The sequence below is a fragment of the Halichondria panicea genome, chromosome 2 (assembly GCF_963675165.1).
Source record: "Halichondria panicea chromosome 2, odHalPani1.1, whole genome shotgun sequence".
NCBI lineage: Eukaryota > Metazoa > Porifera > Demospongiae > Suberitida > Halichondriidae > Halichondria > Halichondria panicea.
In genome coordinates, this window is record NC_087378.1 from 2,950,386 (window position 1) to 2,970,010 (window position 19,625).

Sequence of the window (19,625 nt, forward strand, 5' to 3'; positions counted from 1 at the left end):
ATAGATTTGACTTCCTATTCCGCGATCCGTACCGTACGTACGTACATGGCATGCTAAAATTTTGAGAGCTAGCTATATAGCTCTAGTACAGTACAGTGACGATGCCCACAGTTGGATTGGAGGAAAACCCTAACACTGTCTCTGAATCTTTTGGTGAAAGGTATAGCGCTACTAGACTGCATGCATGAGAACTTTTGCCCAGCTGTCTATGTCTTGGTGCTCCATACACTGGTACATTTTAAACATTTATACTTATATGTACGTTGAATGTATACACTGAGTCACTGAATGTAGGGCTAGGGAGGACTTAACTGAAACATCTGATCTCCCTGATGGTAATCAAAAAATAATGTATGCAGCATGTAGGTATGTAGTTTTAAACTGCAGTCCAACTAAGTGATGCTCCAAGTTTTCCCAGTTGTAAAAGTGACAAGAACTCAGTCTCAAAATCCCATTCTTCTGGAGACGATGGCCTACTGGATCCACACCGATTCAAGAGTGCATTTGTGCAGGTGCCGTACTAAAGTTTGATTTATACTGAACTGCATTACTATAATATACATAGGCTGTGGAAGAGCTTCGGATGAGAAGGGTAAACTCTTACATGTGTGGTAACTTGACTTGTTGTGTGCAATATTTCAGACCATAGATGTGGAGAATGACTGTCGTATCAAGAAACTAGAAGATAATAATCATGACCTAAAGAAAAAATTGGTTTGTCTTCTGTTTAGTATATCTTACGTGTATCTATACACTTCCTGATGAGTGTTTAATGTTACATTCTTGTTACATGTAGGAGGACGAAAAAACTAGTATTGGAACATTAATTGAGGGGCACTCTCAAATTGAGCAGAATCTAAGATCAGATTATGGAGAGAAAGTTAAACAAACCGAAAATGAAAAGGTGAGGTACTACACTACAATGGTGGTGTGATACAAGTACTTTTCTAGGTTAAGACACGTATCTTGGGAGAAAATTGGGACTATGAGCTCAAATCTCTCAAGGATAAGATAAGAGCGCTACATGTATGTCTATAATTAATTATCAGTATTTGACTACGGTTTTCATACTTTCTTTCCTGTTTCTGTAACAGCTTGTAAAATACAGTCTTGAAAAGAAGGTGACTGAACAAAAGAGGCAGCTCCAGCTTCAGTCCTCATCCAGGGATGGCTATCTTTCACAGATGAATGATCTGGATGAAAAATTTGGCGCAGTGCTCAAACAGGCTGACTTTATCTCTGAGCAGATGGAAAAACTGGAAGCAAATGGTATATACAGTGGAACGTCTAATAATTGAATCTTACATGTACTTGTACCTTATACACACCCAGTACCCATAGTGTATAAAATCTCTTAGACACACTAGTAGATAAGATCTACATGGGAAGTACATGGGAAGTACACGGGAAAAGTGCCTCAGAGCAGGTATACTATGGGACTTAGTATACCTGCAAATTTACTAAATATACCTAGTATTCCGTTCAAGTAATTGTATTGTAGCCAAGCGGTTTGCGTATGCGCACTGGTATCTAAATGAGTTAGACACTGTTTTGGAGGTGTCTATGGGATTTAGAAGCCCAAAGGCACTGATTTAGTATCCCAAGCGTATTATTGGCCCCGTGTATTTTATGAACTTTCCACTATCGATCTCACTTGATTTGTAATGTCCATGTAATCATTGTTTTTAGTGAAGGCTTCAAAAGATCTCCACCTAAAGCTGCAGTATGTCAATGAGCACCGTACTTGTGAATTGGAGGCGTACAAAACTAGGCTTGAAGATTGCCGAGCGGAGCTTATGGAAGAGACTTGCATGAAGGTTGTTGAGGTACATGCGCCAGAGTGCACGGAGGTAGTCACTACTCGGACAAAAGCAATTGACCAGGAGCTAAAAATGGTGCGTCTTAATAGTTAGCTCATATTTTTGTTATGTAAATCTAACATATACGTTCACTTTGATGAGCTATCCACTGCTTTAGAGTGTAGTTGACTCTATCTACTGTCACATTTCAATGCTCACTAGTTTTGCTTGGCCCCAGCAAACTGAATTAAACAAGCAGCTACAAGATCAATTGTCAAGCCTAAGAAAGGAACACCAAGATATTTTACGACAGCTTAAAGATGCTCATTCACTAATTGAGAAACATGCACAGTCACTTACTACTGCCACAAAGAGTGAGGTAAGAAATTATTACGTGATGTGAAAAAGCAGCAATATGTATGAAAATGAAAGCCGGTTAGCAGCAATTCAACTAACAGGGGCAATAATGAATGCTGAAATTCAGTGATGTGAACACCATGCATAAATATCACAGACATGCACTGGGAGTCAGCAAAGACCCTGTGGTTGTGAGACACATACAATTGTAACCACTGAGAGTTTAGCACTTTGCTCAATAATAATCTCTAGTTACGTGTAGTTTGTGTAAATGTTATGTTTCATAGGAAGAGTTGCGTAAAGAAACTACATCACTCCATGAGACGATTGATCACCTGACACAAGAAGTGGATCAATCTCACAAAGCTGAGCAGTCAATTAAAGAGGAATTATCAAAGGAAAACGAGTACTGGTCGGCAAAAGTATGTCATTGTACAGTTTATGTGCGACTGGACAGTTGGCACTGCTATGTATTAGGGTCGTGCTAGGTTGTCCTTCTCCTTCCGAAGTATGAGTTTGAAGGGTATTTATGCCCCAATGCGCTGCGCAAGCGAGGTATACGGTAGTGCGTCTGTCTACGTAGACTGCTATAGCTGCTCAAGGATCAATGAAGTGCAAGTACATTGTAAGGGTTTCTAAGGCTTCTAGTAATGTTTTCTTGGATTTTAATTTGTGGATTTGCTTGGTTCTCGAGTTATGCCTAGTGCCATTCATTGCAGCTTTTTCGGAAGAGTGCGTAGGAAAACTTGTCCATGGAGTGTTGCTACTCTACTTAGTAGTTAGCTCCGCACTAGAACGCTAGCTATTGGTAACTAACTGGCAAGGCTGCAAGGCTCTACTGTACTGCAGCAGCCATTAATTTGCACTTTGGATCCTTTTAGCAAAAATCGTGGTCGATGATTCCCACTCTTTGAGTTTCCCTGTGATTATGCATGCATGCAGCAAAATTAACGCAAAAATTAATGACTAGTCAGTATCTTTATGTTATATATAGCTTTGACACATCCACCGAGGCATCAGCACCTGCGGTGCTTTCATTTCATTTTTCCTATCAGTATTCAGATATCGATGCTCGTCTGAAATCGCTTCAAGAAGACTATACAACTCAACAAGAAAACCATTATAAGGAATTGGAAACAAAAGCAAACCAGCTGACAACAGTTGGAAAGTCTGTAGTCGAGCTCAAAGACGAAGTTGCTCAACTCCAAGATCAACTAATTACTGCCCGGGGAGAAGTGAGCTCTCTGAAGGAGCAAGTTCATAGGATTACAATTGTAATGTCGATCGATGCATTTCTGTACCATGACCCTTACGGCACAGCCAACTTTTCACCTCAATAGCCATGAATGTACACATGAGTCTGATTCACGCTAGTGTTATTGTTCTGCAGGATGCTCAGCGCACCCTCAGCCAACATTCAGTGCAGATCAGTAGTACTACTAGTGAGAGCTCCTACTCACCTAAAGTAACAAATCGTCATACTCCACTTACCTCAGTTCCCAATTTGGGAAGCTCACCTGAAGTTACAAATCGTCGTACTCCACTAACCTTGGTTGGAAGCTCACCTGACCTTCTTGGGTCACCAACCACACCCCTAAATACATCTAATAAGGTACGCTCAGAGAGAAGTATAATGTCAATATTATATGTACCTATAAAATTAATGTCTAGTTTGCTCAGCAAAAGTATAACCGGTAATAAGTATGATTACCACATAGGTGATCAAAGGAGAATGTGCTCAATTAACTAGAATAGAAGAGATTCCTGTGTCTATAAACACACAAGAAAGCGGTCAAAACAGTGAACTAAACAACAGTCTCACTCAAATTAAGTCTTCACAGGGTGCAAAGAGGCCGAAGATTGATGAGGAAACTGAATACCCTGCTAAGAAAATTTGTGCTGACCCCGTAAAGCCAGAAGATGAACAAATCGTTGCATACATTAATAATCGGCAAGTGACACAATTAGAATTATCATCAGGGAATATGTGTAATGAAGAAGCCTCAAAAAATATACAACCGTCCATCACTTCACACCAAATGAGTGTACCTGCTGATTTACAAAATACACTCCCTTGCTATGATCAACCTCGAGAAATGTGTACCAATGTCATGAAAACTGATTCTCCTCAAGCTGTAGAAACGACACAAGAACCCCCCTCAACCAACGAGAAACTATCGCCCACCTCGAATCAAATGATTGAATCCCAAACTATGTCCACAACTTGTGGCCAATTGCATTCCGATGTGGCGCAAAAAGAACCTGGCCCTCTGCCCACTGTTGTACCTATTTTGTTCTCAGATGACGATGATGGTGCTGGTGAAGACAGCCTTTGGAACACACAACTTAACATGCAAATTGACAAGGTGCAGACGGTTCTGAAATTGGACAAACTGAGGCGACCAAAGAAAAACAGTTAAACTCATTCATAACTATCATTAATATTATGTATGGTTTGCATACTAACTATCTATCATTAATAATCGTTATTATTATGGGTTTGCATACAAGCTATATACGTACACTGTATAATTATTTTACTATAATTGATACCAGTGCGAAAAGTGCTTCAAACTATAATTATATGCTATGATTTTATCGTACATCTTCATAATAATTATAGTTACCACTAGTATTTGTCGATCTATAGCTGTCTGTTTGTGTGTGTTTGAGGAAAGTGTGAGTAGAATTGTGTCCATTAATTGCTCATAAGATTTAGAGTGCTCATGCTTTATATTGTGGGCATTTAGTGGTGTAGGAGAGGTACGTGCCTTGTGTTACACATATCCTAGTTATTGATAATTATGTGAATGGGACTAGCTATAGGGGGAGACACAAGATGCCTGACCATGCAGGAGCATATTGGGAGTGATAAGTAATTACGCTCCTTTCACACTCCTTTGACAGAAGCAAAAATTACCACAGATCAGGCCGGTGCATGCTTGTGGGTTATTCGTAATTATAGTGGATAACCGATTGAGAACAATTACCGTATATATAAAAGGAAAATTTAACGAGCGTTCAAATTTAATTATACTCATTAATTACACTCAGAATCACCAAATAGAAAAACACCGATATAAAATCCAGACGAAAAGACATAATAAATGATATACACTGTAGTAACCACACCCGAGACGCCAAATTAAAAAACTGTAAATGGTTTATTCGCCATAATACTCATCAATGTTCCCGTTATACGGTATCAAGATCTCATTGTGTTGAAGTACTCATAATTATGGAGGTTAAAATTAATGTAAGTTATTACATTGCCAAAAGTCCTTGCAGCCTCGTCCTCAGATCGATATTATTCTAATAGAGCAAAAAAGCGTTAATATGTTTTTCAGACTGCTGAAAGCTGAACCAAACGATGAGGTGAGGCAATAATTTTTATAGAAGTCACTGCAGCTCACTCACACACATTTCATAGACTAGATAGAAATGATTCAAGGATGAACTAAGCACTTGCGTTCCACTAGATGATTTAGCATGCATTCAAGCAATGGAGTCCGTTTAAGAGTGCTAACAGAACCAACTAGTATGAGTTTATGCTTGGCTCGAGTTATGGCCACATTCATACGTCGCCAGTCCTTCAGCAATTGACCAGTCTATAATTAAAAATGAGAAGCACGGTTAAGTTGATTCAACAGGTTATATTACAGCATATATGGGGGTGCTATATAACACTACAGGAGCAAGCAACTAATCAGAGTTTTGAAACGGTGTTTCTCATAACCAGCTTTTTGTACTTACATTTCCCTTAGAGTTGCTCCTTACAAACGAAAGGATAATGCATTCTTTATCTCTGCCTTGGTACTTGTCAATGGTATTCACTTCTATTGCCTTGAGATCAGTGAGATTGCCCCGGCTCGTTAAAGATGTGACATTGTGTTGTATGAGAGTTTGTTGATATCGCATTGGTGTGATCACCCCAATCCTGTCTGGAGACAGACCAAGCTGAGAAAATGGAAATATTGAGTGACCACGCCATCAAAGTTTCAAGAAATTATTATATGTGCTTACAAACGATTACACATCATTTTAACGTTATGCACTACAAACGAGGTACCTGCAACATTACTTCAACGACACTTGCCACCAGCTCAGCTTCCAAGACATTGCAAACATGGTCCCCGACTATAGACTCTTGACCATTGGAGCAATTGTCAGTGTTCACAAACAGAATTGGTCTACAGGGGTCAACCACCTCTCTTAACCAGCTGCAACTTAGCAGCCTCTCACACGAAGAGCAGTCACTAGAGGGAAACGAGTGAGTCTCTAAATGAGGGAGATGCAGTCTTCCTTGTGCCACTTCTTCTGTGCCACACTTCAAGCTGTCACTGTAGATGAGCTTGTTGGACAGACTCATTATTTCGCTGCAGTGAAATACATAATTATATCAATTGAAAGCAATGTACTAGAAACACAACACATGTAACCAATGCTACCTTAGGGTGCTCTCTAATTGACCACACCAAGGGGGATTTGGGAATCTAAATGCATGTTTATTTTTTGCCACCTAACAACTGATAAGTATTTTCCCTATAGGCCAAGGTGTGTTGACAACACGAAGTTCAATTTGCCAAAAAGGGATCACTGAGCACCTGTTCATTCTGTACTGCAGTTCCAAGGACACCAATGCTGATGGATGGTGCTCACTCAAGTACCGAAACAGGCTCACATCCAGACCGCCCTCTCTATGGGAAATAGTACACGTCAAAGAAAGAATCACATCTACATTTACCTTGCTTGCTGACTTTGCACCAGTGGAGGTAGCTGGTAATGATCACCAACCAGCACAAACATACTGGCATACCGTAGTGGGCCTAGACTCACAGGCAGGGTAATTTGAGATGCTTCATCAATGATGCATACATCAAAAGAACGCCTAAAAGAAAGTGATGTTTACAATTAAAGACAAGTTGGCTGCCGAAGCAGTAGATAATTCCACTCAGTCATGCACTATAGAAAAGAAAAGAAAACAATTACTACAATCAGGAGTGTATGAAGACTCCTGCTACAATGTATGAGCGGTGGTGAAGGCAATAAAGAGGTCCTCAAAACAACAGTACAGATATACAGATACATGTAACTGTAACAACAATTTTTGCCTTTTACCACTACATTATTATTTTTTACCTTGCAAACAGTGGATGCTTGACTCCAAGACATGTTGTGGCAACAACTGGGGTATTTAGGTACAGTTGTTCTAGCTCTTGCACTGTGGTTGCATGTCCACACAGGTTAGAGGGAGTGAAATCGTGTATTTCAGGATGAACTCGGGACAGACGGCCCAAGCGGAGAAACTGAACATTATTCTGCAAAAAGTTTTGTAATAAGACAACCTAACAGATAAAATACAAAATACAAGCGGGTAATTTTCGTTGGTGCAAATTGTTGTTTAAACGACCCATTTAAATATTAAAATTTTCGTACAGCACCATATCTATCAGGATAGTGACGTTGAATCTTCGTATGATGCTGTTCAATACGAAATCGACGAAAATTTCAACCATACGAAAATAACCTGCTATACGGTATTGTGTACTATTGCAGGTGTTAGCTTATAATTTATGAACGTGTCTTAAACCATGCATGTACAGTTGATAAGTGATTTGCAGGTGTGCGATTGCTATGACAAGTGTATCGTGCTCACTGTTTTGAGTTTCAAGAGTATGTTGTCCACTGCTGAATGTGTGTAGCTAGTGAGCAGCACACTTTTCCCCAGAATAACAAGAAGCCTCACAAGAGAAGTGATGGTTGTGGTCTTACCGGTACCAGGCATTCCCAGAATGAGAGCAAAGTCCTGTGAGCTGAGTACCTGGGATAGGGAAAACCGGCTCAGCTCTAATTAGTACACACACATAATTTGATGGAAAACACGAAAAGAAACACGGATGCTTTGATACTATAGAATCCAGCCTCCAGTAATGTCGGGCTACCTTGAAAATGGCTTTCTTCTGACTCAAGTTGAGTGTAGACAATATTTCTTGCACTTCGTTTGAGAAGTCCATCTTAACCGACTGCTGAACATTGCAGCTTGGAGGTTCAAGATTGATTATCAGGTTTCTCAAGCGCTGATCTCTGTAAAGGAAAGTCCAACCATTAATTTGTGTGTGCAGTTACCGATTATACTATAAGGGACCAATGATTATATTGACAGACAAGTGTGATGGCAGATGATAGAGCTACGACTGTGCTATTAAAACTAACACTGACAGTGGTTTACTCATTCATAATAGAAACACCTTTGGGAATTAAACAGAGAGTCAGGTTGACAATCGTTGAGGAGTTACATACACCAAATTTGGACTTGGCCTTTATTAGCTTTTGCTGGTGACCATTAACAGAGGTTAACTGAACGCCAACGGTGGTAAATGAATACCGTATAGCGCAAACTTTTCGAGGGGAGGGGCTCAATTTTCGCTGTTTTAGTAATCCTATATGAAAATTAATTCCACGAAAATTGTTTTTGATTAGAATTATTTTTTATAACGTACAAAGATTAAAAGCGTGGCCTCCGGTAAGCAATTTATTCAACGTAGAGGCCATTCCACAAAATTTAAAGTGCCTTGAAAATTTCGCGCTATACAGTAGTGCCTGTATACATGTACATGTATACCTCTCGGAATCTGAAGTACAAAAGTCAGCCAAACTTCCTGCCATAACTCCTCCCCCATAAGACGGAGCAGCGTCAATACGGTAGAGAAAACTTGCAGATACTGCCTTATCCACCAACACCTCCATATCCCCAGCACACATTGGTCTAGTGATGGTTCCCATGGTGAGGGCCCACCCTCTCCCATCCTGTCTGCTGATGACCACCCTGTCATTGATGGTCAATACACTTTCACTACGCCTCTCACCAAGCTGTGTGCAGGATGCTTGGGTAAAAACCTGAATCTGTCTGCTCAGTGGACACGACATATCTGCCGGATTGGCTGTCAAGTTGGCATGGCAACAACCCTCTTTTTCGCTGCATATAGAATATTGACCAGCATGACTGCATACAGCATGTGATAGGCTTTAGAAAACAAAACATCATTTTGGAAATTACGCATTCAGTATTACAGCACACCATGACATTATACAAGCCTGATTGCGTTGCAAATTGCATGCAAAGCATGCTGCTGTATGCGCATCTTTGCAAGGCTTTTTTTACAATGTATGCGAAAACTTGCATTCATCATCGAAAGAGTCTCAAAACCCAGTATACGATACTCTAATTGTAGACAAAGTTGTGCATAAGAGTATACACATAATCATAGGTTTTAAGACACGCGATGTATTGTATCATAATGGGGTACATGTTACATAATTGTGTACAACAGTGACAAAAAGCATTTAAGCCGCCTTTAACCAGAGTATAAATGTACCTTAATTAGATAAGTGTAAAACAGCATAAAATTTCGAAACTGTGCACACTAAACAGAGGACACACCTTTCCAGTGGGTCAGTGAGCCAGAGCGGGGTGCTATCTTTGGCCTTGCTGTGAGCCTCTTCCAGTGCAACGAGGCCATACCACTTAACAAAGAAGTCTAAGTGACTGGGGGAGAGGTGACTTATTTGCTCAGTGAATAACTCTCCTACTCCACTGCTTAGCTCATCTCCTTGCTCTAATGTGCTGAGTGAGATATTGACATAATATTGTGTAAGCAAGCAGCAAGCATTCATCCGTAGGGCAAATACTATGAAACCATAAGACGTAATCCTCACTAGTTACATAATCCACATATCAATTACAAATGGGTCACTAGTACATGCAATTCCATGTGGCAGGAAATAAATGTTTTGCGTTGGTACAGTAGTGTAGTGATTGAACGGCATTGCTAACAAAGAAAGTTTTAACATAGCAAAGGCTTCGACTTGTGACATATGTACATGTACCTGTGGTAAAGCATGCACTCTTTGAGGCAGGGGCAGTACTTGCAAGTGTGCTTATCCTTCAATAGCCCAGGCATATCCATGTAGTCACCAGAGGTGGTGTGGTAACGTGACAGGTGGTTTCGAGCATTTATGAGACCTACATGTAACGAAGCGAACAAGGAGCACAATAATTAGGTGAACACTAAAACGGCTCTCAGCATGTTATGTGACCACACCAAACACGATAACAATACGAATTTCAATTTACAGACTGAAACACTGCATGATAAAATGGAGCCTCACTTCTATCCCTAATCACTACAACACACACATGCTCGCACACACCCCGTATTTCGTGAGGCAGTGATGGTAGACCCTGCATGTGGCCAGTCTTCATGTAGTAGAGCAGCCCCCCGGTGGGATGGGCGGAGTATCGGTCACTGAGCATCAGAGTGTAGAGAGCCACCTGTGTACATTGTTGAGCAGAAGATTCAACGAATGAATTGGTAGCAATAATCAGTAACGATAAGAATGGTGTAACCAACTTTTGTGAGATTTTACAATACTGTAAGTGTAGTACATTGTACACTTGAGAAGATGCGTACATGTAATCGGATATACGATACAGTGTAGTTAAATAGCCGGTACTACTTAACCTCATCTACACAATATTAATAGAGTTGCATGCCGACATTAATTTTATAGACTCCTAAAGCAAAACAAAATAAACAAAATATTGTTCCTCCAATAATAATACCCACACCTGTGCTCTGTGCTGGATTGTCCCTTGAGTCCTGAACATTTTTCCTGTCTTCAGCTCTAGAGGTACTCGGGTTGTCTCCGTAGTAAGAGATTTCCTTCTCTCTTTAATGGTAACAGACACATCCACCTTCCCTTTCAAACCATACCTGCATAATATAGAATAATTTTGTCAGAAAAAAAACACATTACAAAACAAACCAGTAACACTGCATGCACATGCATGAATTAACCCATGTACATACATGACTGTATGTAAAATTTTGAAGAAAATGTGTTACCTTGGTGACCATATGTTTTCTTCAATGTCCTGTATGTCCGTAATGGCCACACAACTGATGTTACCACCCTCAGAACCCGGCCTGTATGTATGCAGTACTCTCAGTGAAACACATGCATGTGTGTTTATGTTTTGAAACGTAATCATAAAATGAAAGTGAACTAGCTACAATGTATATACAATTTTAATAGCAATTGCACAAATGCTTCAGAAGATGTCTTGACTAAAAATGAAACTCTCAAGAGTTAGTTTGCTACATGTACTAGCTATACTTTACATCACTTCAAGCACAGGTACGTAATTCAAGTGATTATAAAAGTTATGAAAAGTGTAAGAGCATAATAATATGATTGTATATAGATTCTCAAGACTGCACCTCTGGAGTTAGATTTGTCGATGATTCAACTAATGGTGACAGGAAAATTGAGATTTATACGAAAAAGTGGTTGTTCGTTTGCGCTTTCAGTGGATGTAAAAACACTGGTTCAGATTGTGACCTTATGGCATGTACGAATCATACGATTAAGAATAACACTGAGTGCCTGGCAACAAGCACTTATTCTGGATCTCAGCTAACAACATCAACCAATGCAAGTGAACAGCCCACAATTCAGTCTACGGACCTCTCCAGTGGACTTGGAGCATTAATAGCAGTGCAATTTCTTGTGATAATTGGAATGATTACTGGATGGGTTTGTACACGTGTACAAATGAAAAGGAAGAAGGGAAAATACACTATCTCGTAAGTTATGAATAATAATAATAATAATAATAATAATAATAATAATAATAATAGTATGTTGATGTACACATTTTTATGAAAACAAACGCCCATGCACACAGCAATGCTATGCATATCGAGAACCCTGCCTACAGGGATATCCACCACACGGAGCCTCAACCAACACCAAATCTGGCTCATTACAGCAGTCAGGACACTTCCTACGACATTCAAAACGCTAGCTCGAAACACAGCGAAGATGAACACCACACGTACGCTGTGATACCTGCTGATAGGTCCACTGCCGTAGGGAAACGGCCAGCTAGCTTGATGGATAACTCCAGGGAATTAGTGTTACATGAGGTCTCTGCTGCCCCCCCACCACCCATTCCAAGGAGATTTTCTGCTTGTGATACCAGTATACCCCAGAGATTAAGCATAGCCTTTTGCAGCACCAGACAAAGTTCCCTACAAGATTCCCCCACTAGGTTAAGTGTTTTACATAGCGATTCTTTAAATGAGCCCCAGGGAAACATCTACCAATTACCGGATCGAGAGTATGAAGAAAGTAGTGACGGTGAGCATATCTACCACATTCTAGAGGACGGGGGTTTCAATGACTCAAATGAACAAACGCTGGGTCGAATCTCATGGTTTGGATCTGATGCTGGAGTGATATGTGCCGCTGATGACGTTTCCTCAATTTCCAGTGAGGAGGACTGGGAGGGAAGGACACCCACTACTTACGAGGTACCGAAATCCTTGTTGGCAGTTCAAGATGAAATACGATCATTATAAGTACACTACTAAAATACACAAACTTGAATGAATATTTACATTAGTTCAAATATTGAAAGCTAACAATTATTGGAAAATCGGCCCATGCATACATACAGTACTTCATGTACTAGATCACAAACACAACTTGTAAACTTTGACCTTTTGGATACGCCGCTTTGTACTATTCAATGACAGGAAATGAATGATGTGACTGTGATTTCATTACACTTTTACAGACTTTAATATCTATTGTAGATCATGTAGATTTTCATAATTTTTGTATTATTAATTATTGTAAGTACACGCAGTGGAATGTATCTACATGATGTAGGCCTATTATTGCAAGTCATGATCATTACGTCAACAATCTTGACATCTATATGTAATATAATTATTGACTGAAACCATCTTACTAAAGCACTAATTGATCAGCGTGGTTGTATAGCATGTCTAACAACTAAATGTGAATAAGTATTATACCATATCCGCTCATGTCTATAGAGTATAAGTATACCATATTGCTCATGTGAAAAAATGAGCGATAAAGCCTAGGGGCCAGTAAACTGATATGAACCTCACCCACAGCTAAAGCAAGGCTTTGGGAACAGCATACTGGAGTTTTAGGTAAGGCCTTGGGGACTAGGATCATAGAAGGAAAGAAGTAGCATTCATTGGTGGATCCCAGCTTCGCAAGTTCGCATAAATACAGCCATGCATGCTCTGTTAGGCTGAACATATACAGTGAAGTGCTTTGAATTTAAGATGTACATGTAGGCCGGTAGATTAGTGATTAGCCAGTTAACGTGCAAGTAAGCTTCTTAGCTTTTAGTAGCTTTTGTTCAACACGAAGCTTTATAAACAAAATCTGCCACATGTGATGAGTTAATAATAACTGAGCCTATACATGCTGTAAACGCAGCGATTTGGCAGCCAGGTGAGCAAACTCATGCATTACAGACAAACAATTGTAAATACTATAACCAGTGCCTTGAGTTAATGAGTAGAACACACATTTATAAAGCGTTACGGTGTGTGAAAAGTAAGCCTTGAATCACCCACCCCCTTGATAAATTGTCTATTGCAGCCATAAGAAGAGTGTCAAACTACCAAAAGTACTGTTAACAAAAGTACTGTTAACTTTCACAAACATGACATGCAAACGTATAACATACTCTCCTATACACCTTGTTCCCATTTAAGGAAAAAATGAACTCACATTTTATGGTCAATGTTTCCATGTCCTTCAACTGGTTCACTGTGCATGTACTTGTCACACCATTCCACTATGGCCGGAGTATACTTGGTCAAAATTTCATGTGCACTAGTTTCAGACATTTCCAGACAGAAGCTGTATTGTGCATTACAAAGAAACACAAGATTATAGGCATTGCTTTCTTGTCAACTGGAGTTCAATGTCTGTTGCAGGTTCAAAAATGCCAGTCCCCGCAATATTGTCAAGAAAAATGGGAGTGACTTACAGTTGGTCTAGAGTGTCAATGGACATGAGCACTTTCCTTATCTCTTGTATCACCACATCGCTTAGTTTGGCCTCTGAGAGACTTGGTCCTACCTCTTTTCTTCTCAGCAGCACGTGTTGAAACACTTCATGCAGCAGCTGCCCAATCAGCATTGCTTCACTACCAGTGGATCTTTGACTCTTGAACTTCTCAGAAAGCACAGCCCTAGAAGAAAATGAGCCACCGTTGTTGAACTGGTTTGTGTAACCAATAAAATAAATATAAAGAACAAGCATACATAATTATGTCATCTAGGCTTAGCTACCTTCTCACACAAGTAACACTGTTGGCCACACTAGTACCACTGATGAGCGTGTCAGGGTTAACCACAATGCTGCTGAAATGAGAGGTGTTGTCAATCATGAAGCAGGAGCTGCTCTTATCATACTCCGCATTCAGTTGAATTATATCCCCAGGCTGAACATCAGTGGTGAGCCTGTACAACAACAGTAGTGCACTCTAATGAAGACCAAATACTTGAATTTACACCTACCAATCATCTCGTAAGAAGCAAACGTCCTCAATGTTAGTTTTCTCTTCAAACAGTCTAAGCATGATCTCTGGCTTTGGTCTATAAAACAGAGTAGAGAACAACATCGTATAATTTATGGTATATTTACCTTTCTAAATTGAAGCTCATCTGTGAAACTTTTTCCAAGACAAGGTAACGACATAGACTAGGGGATTCTGATTGTCCAGTAAGCGAAGAGCTCCAATTTGACAAATCAGATTCATCTAACAAATCTGATAAATTGATATCCTCCAATAGCCCAAAATCGGATTCTTTTTTAACATCACTCGAATCATCTTGTGAATCTGTCTTGGTTTTAGGAAAAAGAACTTTTCTTCTGGAAAAAACAGGCGTTTGTTTCACAGAGCTTAGGTTGGAGTCATCAGGAGTGGAAAATAAGAGAGCACTTGTGTCTAACTGTAAACTTCTGTCTTTCGATTCAAGAAATGGACTGAAACGCTTAAGAGAGTTTTTACGCGGGGAGAAAGTAGGAGACACTGGTAATGGATTTAGGTTTGATGGTTTGACGGGAGTTGACAATTCTGAAGTAGTTTGATGAATATTTAAAGGATGAGTGCTTTCAGGAATTGGGCTGACGATGTGGGCCTTCTTCTCAAAACTGCTTAGATCAGAGGGACAAACTTGTTTGTGATTATGACCGCTATCAGGAGTGCATGAATAGCCGCTATACATGGATAAAAGATTGATTTCACTATCACTCAGCCCATCTTGCTTGAAAGTCGTCGAGATACTTGATAAGTCACACTTGGTGGTGCTTTTTTTTTCTGGAGAAACAATTGTGCGATACTTTCTTTTCCTAACTTTCAAGCTTAATGGCTGCTTTCTTGAGCTTTCATCTCTCCTCAATTCGAGATCTTCAGAATGATTGCATTGGATTTTTCTAGTGACAAATGAGTTGTGCACAAGAGTCGCATTGTCCAATTGCTTGAGTGTCTGCTCATTCTTGACAATGACTGGGGAATGATTTTGATAACTACTTGAAGGCAACTGAACTTCTTCATACACTTGAGCCTCATTATTTACTTTGAAGAAGTCAGTGACAGTAGACTGATGGGGAATTGCCTACAAAATATAGAGCATAGCAATGAAGTAGCTAGAAAACACTTCGAACGATAACTAAAACTTTAATTTCAACTTTCAGCTGGCCTCGTCACATACATGCTAATGTGGTGCGGAGCTACATGTAGCATTGTATGGACGGACATGGCCTGTAACAAATAGTGATTGTACAAAGTGTTACTACATTTTATATTGTACAAAAATTTAATACTATATATAGCGGGTAATTTTCGGGGGTCAAAACATTTGTGGTTGAGCAATCATAAGTTATTTCGTGGACAGAGGAGGCCCGACATGCGTGTACAAATCACTACAAGTTCAGTGCATTGATGTCATTGCTGTCACGTGATAGCCTTTAGGCCAATGCATTGAACTTGTAGTGATTCGTGCATGCATGTCGGACCTCCTCTGGTTCGTGGATATTCATTTTATGGAAGAGAACTGGTAAAGGTGGTCAATGATCGCTTTATTTGTTAAATTATTAGAAAATATTTACCCACGAACATTATCCGCACAAATAGAAAACACGCTAGTAGCTGTTTCCACGAGGCTTATGGGAGGCTATTTTTCAGTGAGAGGTATATAATTTTTATTGAGACGTGACTTTTTAAGTGGTCTATGAGGCGTGTATTTTTTTGATGAAGTGCGTTTTGTAAGAGGCCAATTTTTAGTAGGAAGTATGTTTTTGGAAGGTCTATGTTTTGAGGTGCATTTTTCTGGAAGAGGTGGTGCATGGTTTAAACGTCAAATGAGGTCCCATGCACAGTTTGAGTTAGCTGAAGAATTTAAAGGTGAAATGAATTAAGTTAAAGTCACAGACACAATTCTAAGTACGAGTGATTGGTACAACCAAGCTGTTCGGAGAGTGTTGGTGCATACATGTTATACCTTATTACGTAATATTTACTACACTTTAAACCATAATTTGCTGCTGTCAAGTTGTACTTTTGGACTCTAGCATTTAGCCTCACTATTGTTAACATTTCCTCTCTTTGTTCATGTGAGCCCCACGCAGGGCCTCCATCACTGTATTTTGTGCTCCTGCAGCCATTTTGTACTCACTTTGCTCTCTATCTAAGAATTGTTGGCACAGCAATAGTGAAGTCAATTTGCATGAATGCTTGCTATAGTTTAGCTACAGTATTTCAATTGCATATAGCGGAATAGAACCTGTTTCTATTTAGATCTAGCCTGTCTAGTATCACTTAGCTAACTATTTGTCTATCCGAGAAAGGGCTCAAACAGAGAGTATTATGTCAGTGTGTTGCTGATAGCTATATAGACATTTGCATGTCATTCTAGTGGGAACCTCTTATAACGAACTCTAATTTCATGTTTCTCATCCTGCTGTAGCCAGAAACTATATAAGGTTGGACACAACATAATACAAATACAGCCTGAAACCACAAAAAGTGATATTTGTAACCGCAAATGACCATTGCCTGATTTAATCTGGAGGCTGCAGAGCTTATTTTCTTCGATAATATCGTGCCTATAAGTAATTTGGAGCCCAATTGCTGGGGATGTGTTCCTGCTTAAAAGAGAACCCGGGAACTCTGTAGTTTCAGTGTGCATGGACTTGAACAGGATGACATTGTTGGTCATGCTCCGTTTCTTTAAACAATACAACTGATGTGACTATTAGACACTGACCTATTCTTGGTGTGTATTATTTCATATTTTTTTTGTAATGTTAATCTGTTCCTAAGACAATGGCTATATGTAAATAATGATCATTATCTTTGCACTGGAAGTCATTGTTGTCCCTACATGTACATACATGTACCTTATTAAACGCATTTGACCGGGGTAACATAACTATAATAAAGGACACCTCCGAATAGTGGACAGAAACTCCTGCTGAGGTTCCACTGTATTATCATAACAGCCTATTATTCTGCCTATTATGTCCGCACTATTCCCCAGTTTAAAGTATGAGGTACAACATACACATACCTCAATCAACAATGAGGTACACATGCATGGTACTGTTTGGAATGAGGGATGAAAGAATCAATACTGTTATTAGGATAATTTCTCATCTTAGAGTAGTATCAATTAACAGTGTGGATGCATGCACTCATAATTATGGGGTAAATGCACGATGCTACCGTAGTGCTAGAAGATACAAACTAATGCTATAATTATATTTATGTGAGTGCCTACGCATAAATTTGTATCACCAATATTGCCTTTATTCGATGCCTGTACAATCCCCATTGGTCTACAGTGTCAATGGACATGAGCACTTTCTTTATCTCTTGTATCACCACATCGCTTAGTTTGGCCTCTGAGAGACTTGGTCCTACCTCTTTTCTTCTCAGCAGCACATGTTAAAACACTTTATGCAGTAGCATCGCGACGTTTAATCGAGGAAATAACATCTTATGATTGGTCAAAATGCAATCTTCTATGCTCGCATACAATTATGTTTATTTCATGTAATAGGATAGTGTCTTCTTGTTTCTATAGAACACCACTTTGTATCGCTTGTGGTGTTCTTCGATGCATGCCCGTTACTGTAGGCCTTGTGTATTGTATATGCTTGATACATTGCTTTTAATAACAGCCAATATTATTCCCCGCATTATACAGACCATGCACAATTAATTGAGCGGTCACACGCACACACACACACACACACACACACACACACACACACACACACACACACACACACACACACACACACACACACACACACACACAAACACTTTATAATGGCCATGCACATGCACTAGCCTAGAATCATACCATGCCAAGGAGATAATATTTTCCAACAAGTCATATGACATAATTATGGAGACGTTATTTATACTACTGACTCGCTCCCTATAAAGCGCCTAACATAATTCTCACCAATAAAATGTACCTACTGGGCTCAACATCATGAATAATCCACCAAGGCTCTGATCTGCACACTCAAGCAACTAACACCGCTTTATAGCACAAACTCTGTGATAACTATGATTATAGCTAGAGTCAATACACAAGAGTCCAGAGCATCTCCAAACCCGCTTGGATGCACCAATCACTCGTGTATTAACCACAAACAATCATCGCACCCACAGTACATAGTTATAAATAATGCCAGGAGTGCATGAATGCCTAGCTATAATTATCCTGTGACATGAGAACATGAATAGCATACAGCATACAGTCATAGTTGAGCTATAAACTTACAGTGTGGCGCTTTCTATGGGTCCTATGGCTCCTGTCTTAATGTAACACTTACAGTAGATTTTTCTAAGATCAGTGATACAGGATTTAGATTTAAGGCGACACTCTAAATATGCGACGTTTCGATGTTTTGTGTACATAGTCTTGTAGAAGCCTAGGTAGTATAATTTTCTTCTTCAAAATTAATAGTGCTGACGGCGCATAAAATATAACTTGGACTTGGCGCTTCTATTAGGGTGGCACTGTAATTAGAAGAAAGACGATATACGGTAGGTTCATGTGCCAGAATAATTTTGTATAATTATACCCTAACAAAGATTTAGATTTAAGGCGCCACTAGGACGTTTCGATATTTCACTCATAATAGACACAATAAATTGCGAGGAGGTTGGTGTGTGCACAGAGTTGTAACTACGTTCTACAAGACTATCGGTATGTACACAAAACAAATGGTGCTATAATTATGTCAATGCATGAGTGAATGCTCTACTGAGCATCTTAAATGTCACTTTGAATCGAGGTCATAATGGTTATAATTATGTAGATCTAGATCTATAATAAATTTACCCAAAATGAAATTTCAAGGACTGTTGCAAATTTTACCTGTCCACCAAAGCAATGGTTGATAGTAAGTTGCCGAGAAGAGCCTGTTTGCAGGCTCAGCTTGGGTCTACCTCTCTTGATTTTGCTAGACTTCTTCATGTTCTTCATTTGAACTTCTTCATACTCGAAAGGAGGGTGGCGACCTCAATGTTTTGACCTACAAAAGTGACGA

At 39.6% G+C, this 19,625-nt stretch overlaps 3 protein-coding genes across 4 annotated transcripts; 2 read left to right on the forward strand and 1 right to left on the reverse strand.

The window, feature by feature from the left end:
• The first annotated feature begins 6 nt into the window (after positions 1-6).
• Positions 7-4,761, forward strand: LOC135331882 (uncharacterized). 2 transcript variants are annotated; one of them, XM_064527162.1, is made up of 14 exons: positions 7-160; positions 295-335; positions 388-512; positions 566-592; positions 643-714; positions 797-904; positions 952-1,026; positions 1,095-1,269; positions 1,690-1,895; positions 2,038-2,178; positions 2,444-2,578; positions 3,212-3,430; positions 3,547-3,768; positions 3,875-4,761. In XM_064527162.1, the coding sequence occupies exons 1-14, from the start codon at positions 102-104 to the stop codon at positions 4,574-4,576; spliced, it is 2,307 nt and encodes a 768-aa protein (XP_064383232.1). In that variant the 5' UTR covers positions 7-101; the 3' UTR covers positions 4,577-4,761. The 2 variants fall into 2 exon arrangements, with proteins under 2 accessions (XP_064383232.1, XP_064383233.1); XM_064527163.1 differs by having other exon boundaries at positions 3,998-4,761.
• A 766-nt stretch (positions 4,762-5,527) lies between these two features.
• LOC135331869 (DNA replication ATP-dependent helicase/nuclease DNA2-like) lies at positions 5,528-19,625 on the reverse strand. Its single transcript, XM_064527142.1, has 20 exons — positions 19,454-19,625; positions 14,700-15,673; positions 14,573-14,650; positions 14,345-14,515; positions 14,041-14,244; positions 13,779-13,910; positions 11,063-11,143; positions 10,786-10,930; positions 10,368-10,488; positions 10,044-10,179; positions 9,598-9,780; positions 8,779-9,132; positions 8,099-8,240; positions 7,813-7,977; positions 7,296-7,474; positions 6,901-7,044; positions 6,761-6,853; positions 6,226-6,532; positions 5,910-6,113; positions 5,528-5,764 (listed from the first exon to the last, which is right to left on the reverse strand). Exons 1-20 carry the CDS (start codon positions 19,559-19,561, stop codon positions 5,603-5,605), a joined length of 4,083 nt encoding a protein of 1,360 aa, XP_064383212.1. The 5' UTR covers positions 19,562-19,625; the 3' UTR covers positions 5,528-5,602.
• Positions 11,212-12,969, forward strand: LOC135331924 (uncharacterized). The gene is made up of 3 exons (XM_064527223.1): positions 11,212-11,354; positions 11,422-11,803; positions 11,905-12,969. The coding sequence occupies exons 1-3, from the start codon at positions 11,291-11,293 to the stop codon at positions 12,578-12,580; spliced, it is 1,122 nt and encodes a 373-aa protein (XP_064383293.1). The 5' UTR covers positions 11,212-11,290; the 3' UTR covers positions 12,581-12,969.

Excerpts from the sequence above, each read along its gene's own strand:
- LOC135331869 (XM_064527142.1), bottom strand. The coding sequence starts at position 19,561 with ATGAAGAACATGAAGAAGTCTAGCAAAATCAAGAGAGGTAGACCCAAG. Across the intron at positions 10,180-10,367 it reads ACTGCCTCACGAAATACGGG|GTCTCATAAATGCTCGAAAC; the intron begins GTGTGTGCGAGC and ends CGTTACATGTAG. Across the intron at positions 6,114-6,225 it reads TCGTTGAAGTAATGTTGCAG|CTTGGTCTGTCTCCAGACAG; the intron begins GTACCTCGTTTG and ends CCATTTTCTCAG.
- LOC135331924 (XM_064527223.1), top strand. The coding sequence starts at position 11,291 with ATGAAACTCTCAAGAGTTAGTTTGCTACATGTACTAGCTATACTTTAC. Across the intron at positions 11,355-11,421 it reads TTACATCACTTCAAGCACAG|ATTCTCAAGACTGCACCTCT; the intron begins GTACGTAATTCA and ends GATTGTATATAG. Across the intron at positions 11,804-11,904 it reads AAGGGAAAATACACTATCTC|CAATGCTATGCATATCGAGA; the intron begins GTAAGTTATGAA and ends CCATGCACACAG.
- LOC135331882 (XM_064527162.1), top strand. The coding sequence starts at position 102 with ATGCCCACAGTTGGATTGGAGGAAAACCCTAACACTGTCTCTGAATCT. Across the intron at positions 905-951 it reads AACAAACCGAAAATGAAAAG|GTTAAGACACGTATCTTGGG; the intron begins GTGAGGTACTAC and ends GTACTTTTCTAG. Across the intron at positions 3,769-3,874 it reads CCCTAAATACATCTAATAAG|GTGATCAAAGGAGAATGTGC; the intron begins GTACGCTCAGAG and ends ATTACCACATAG.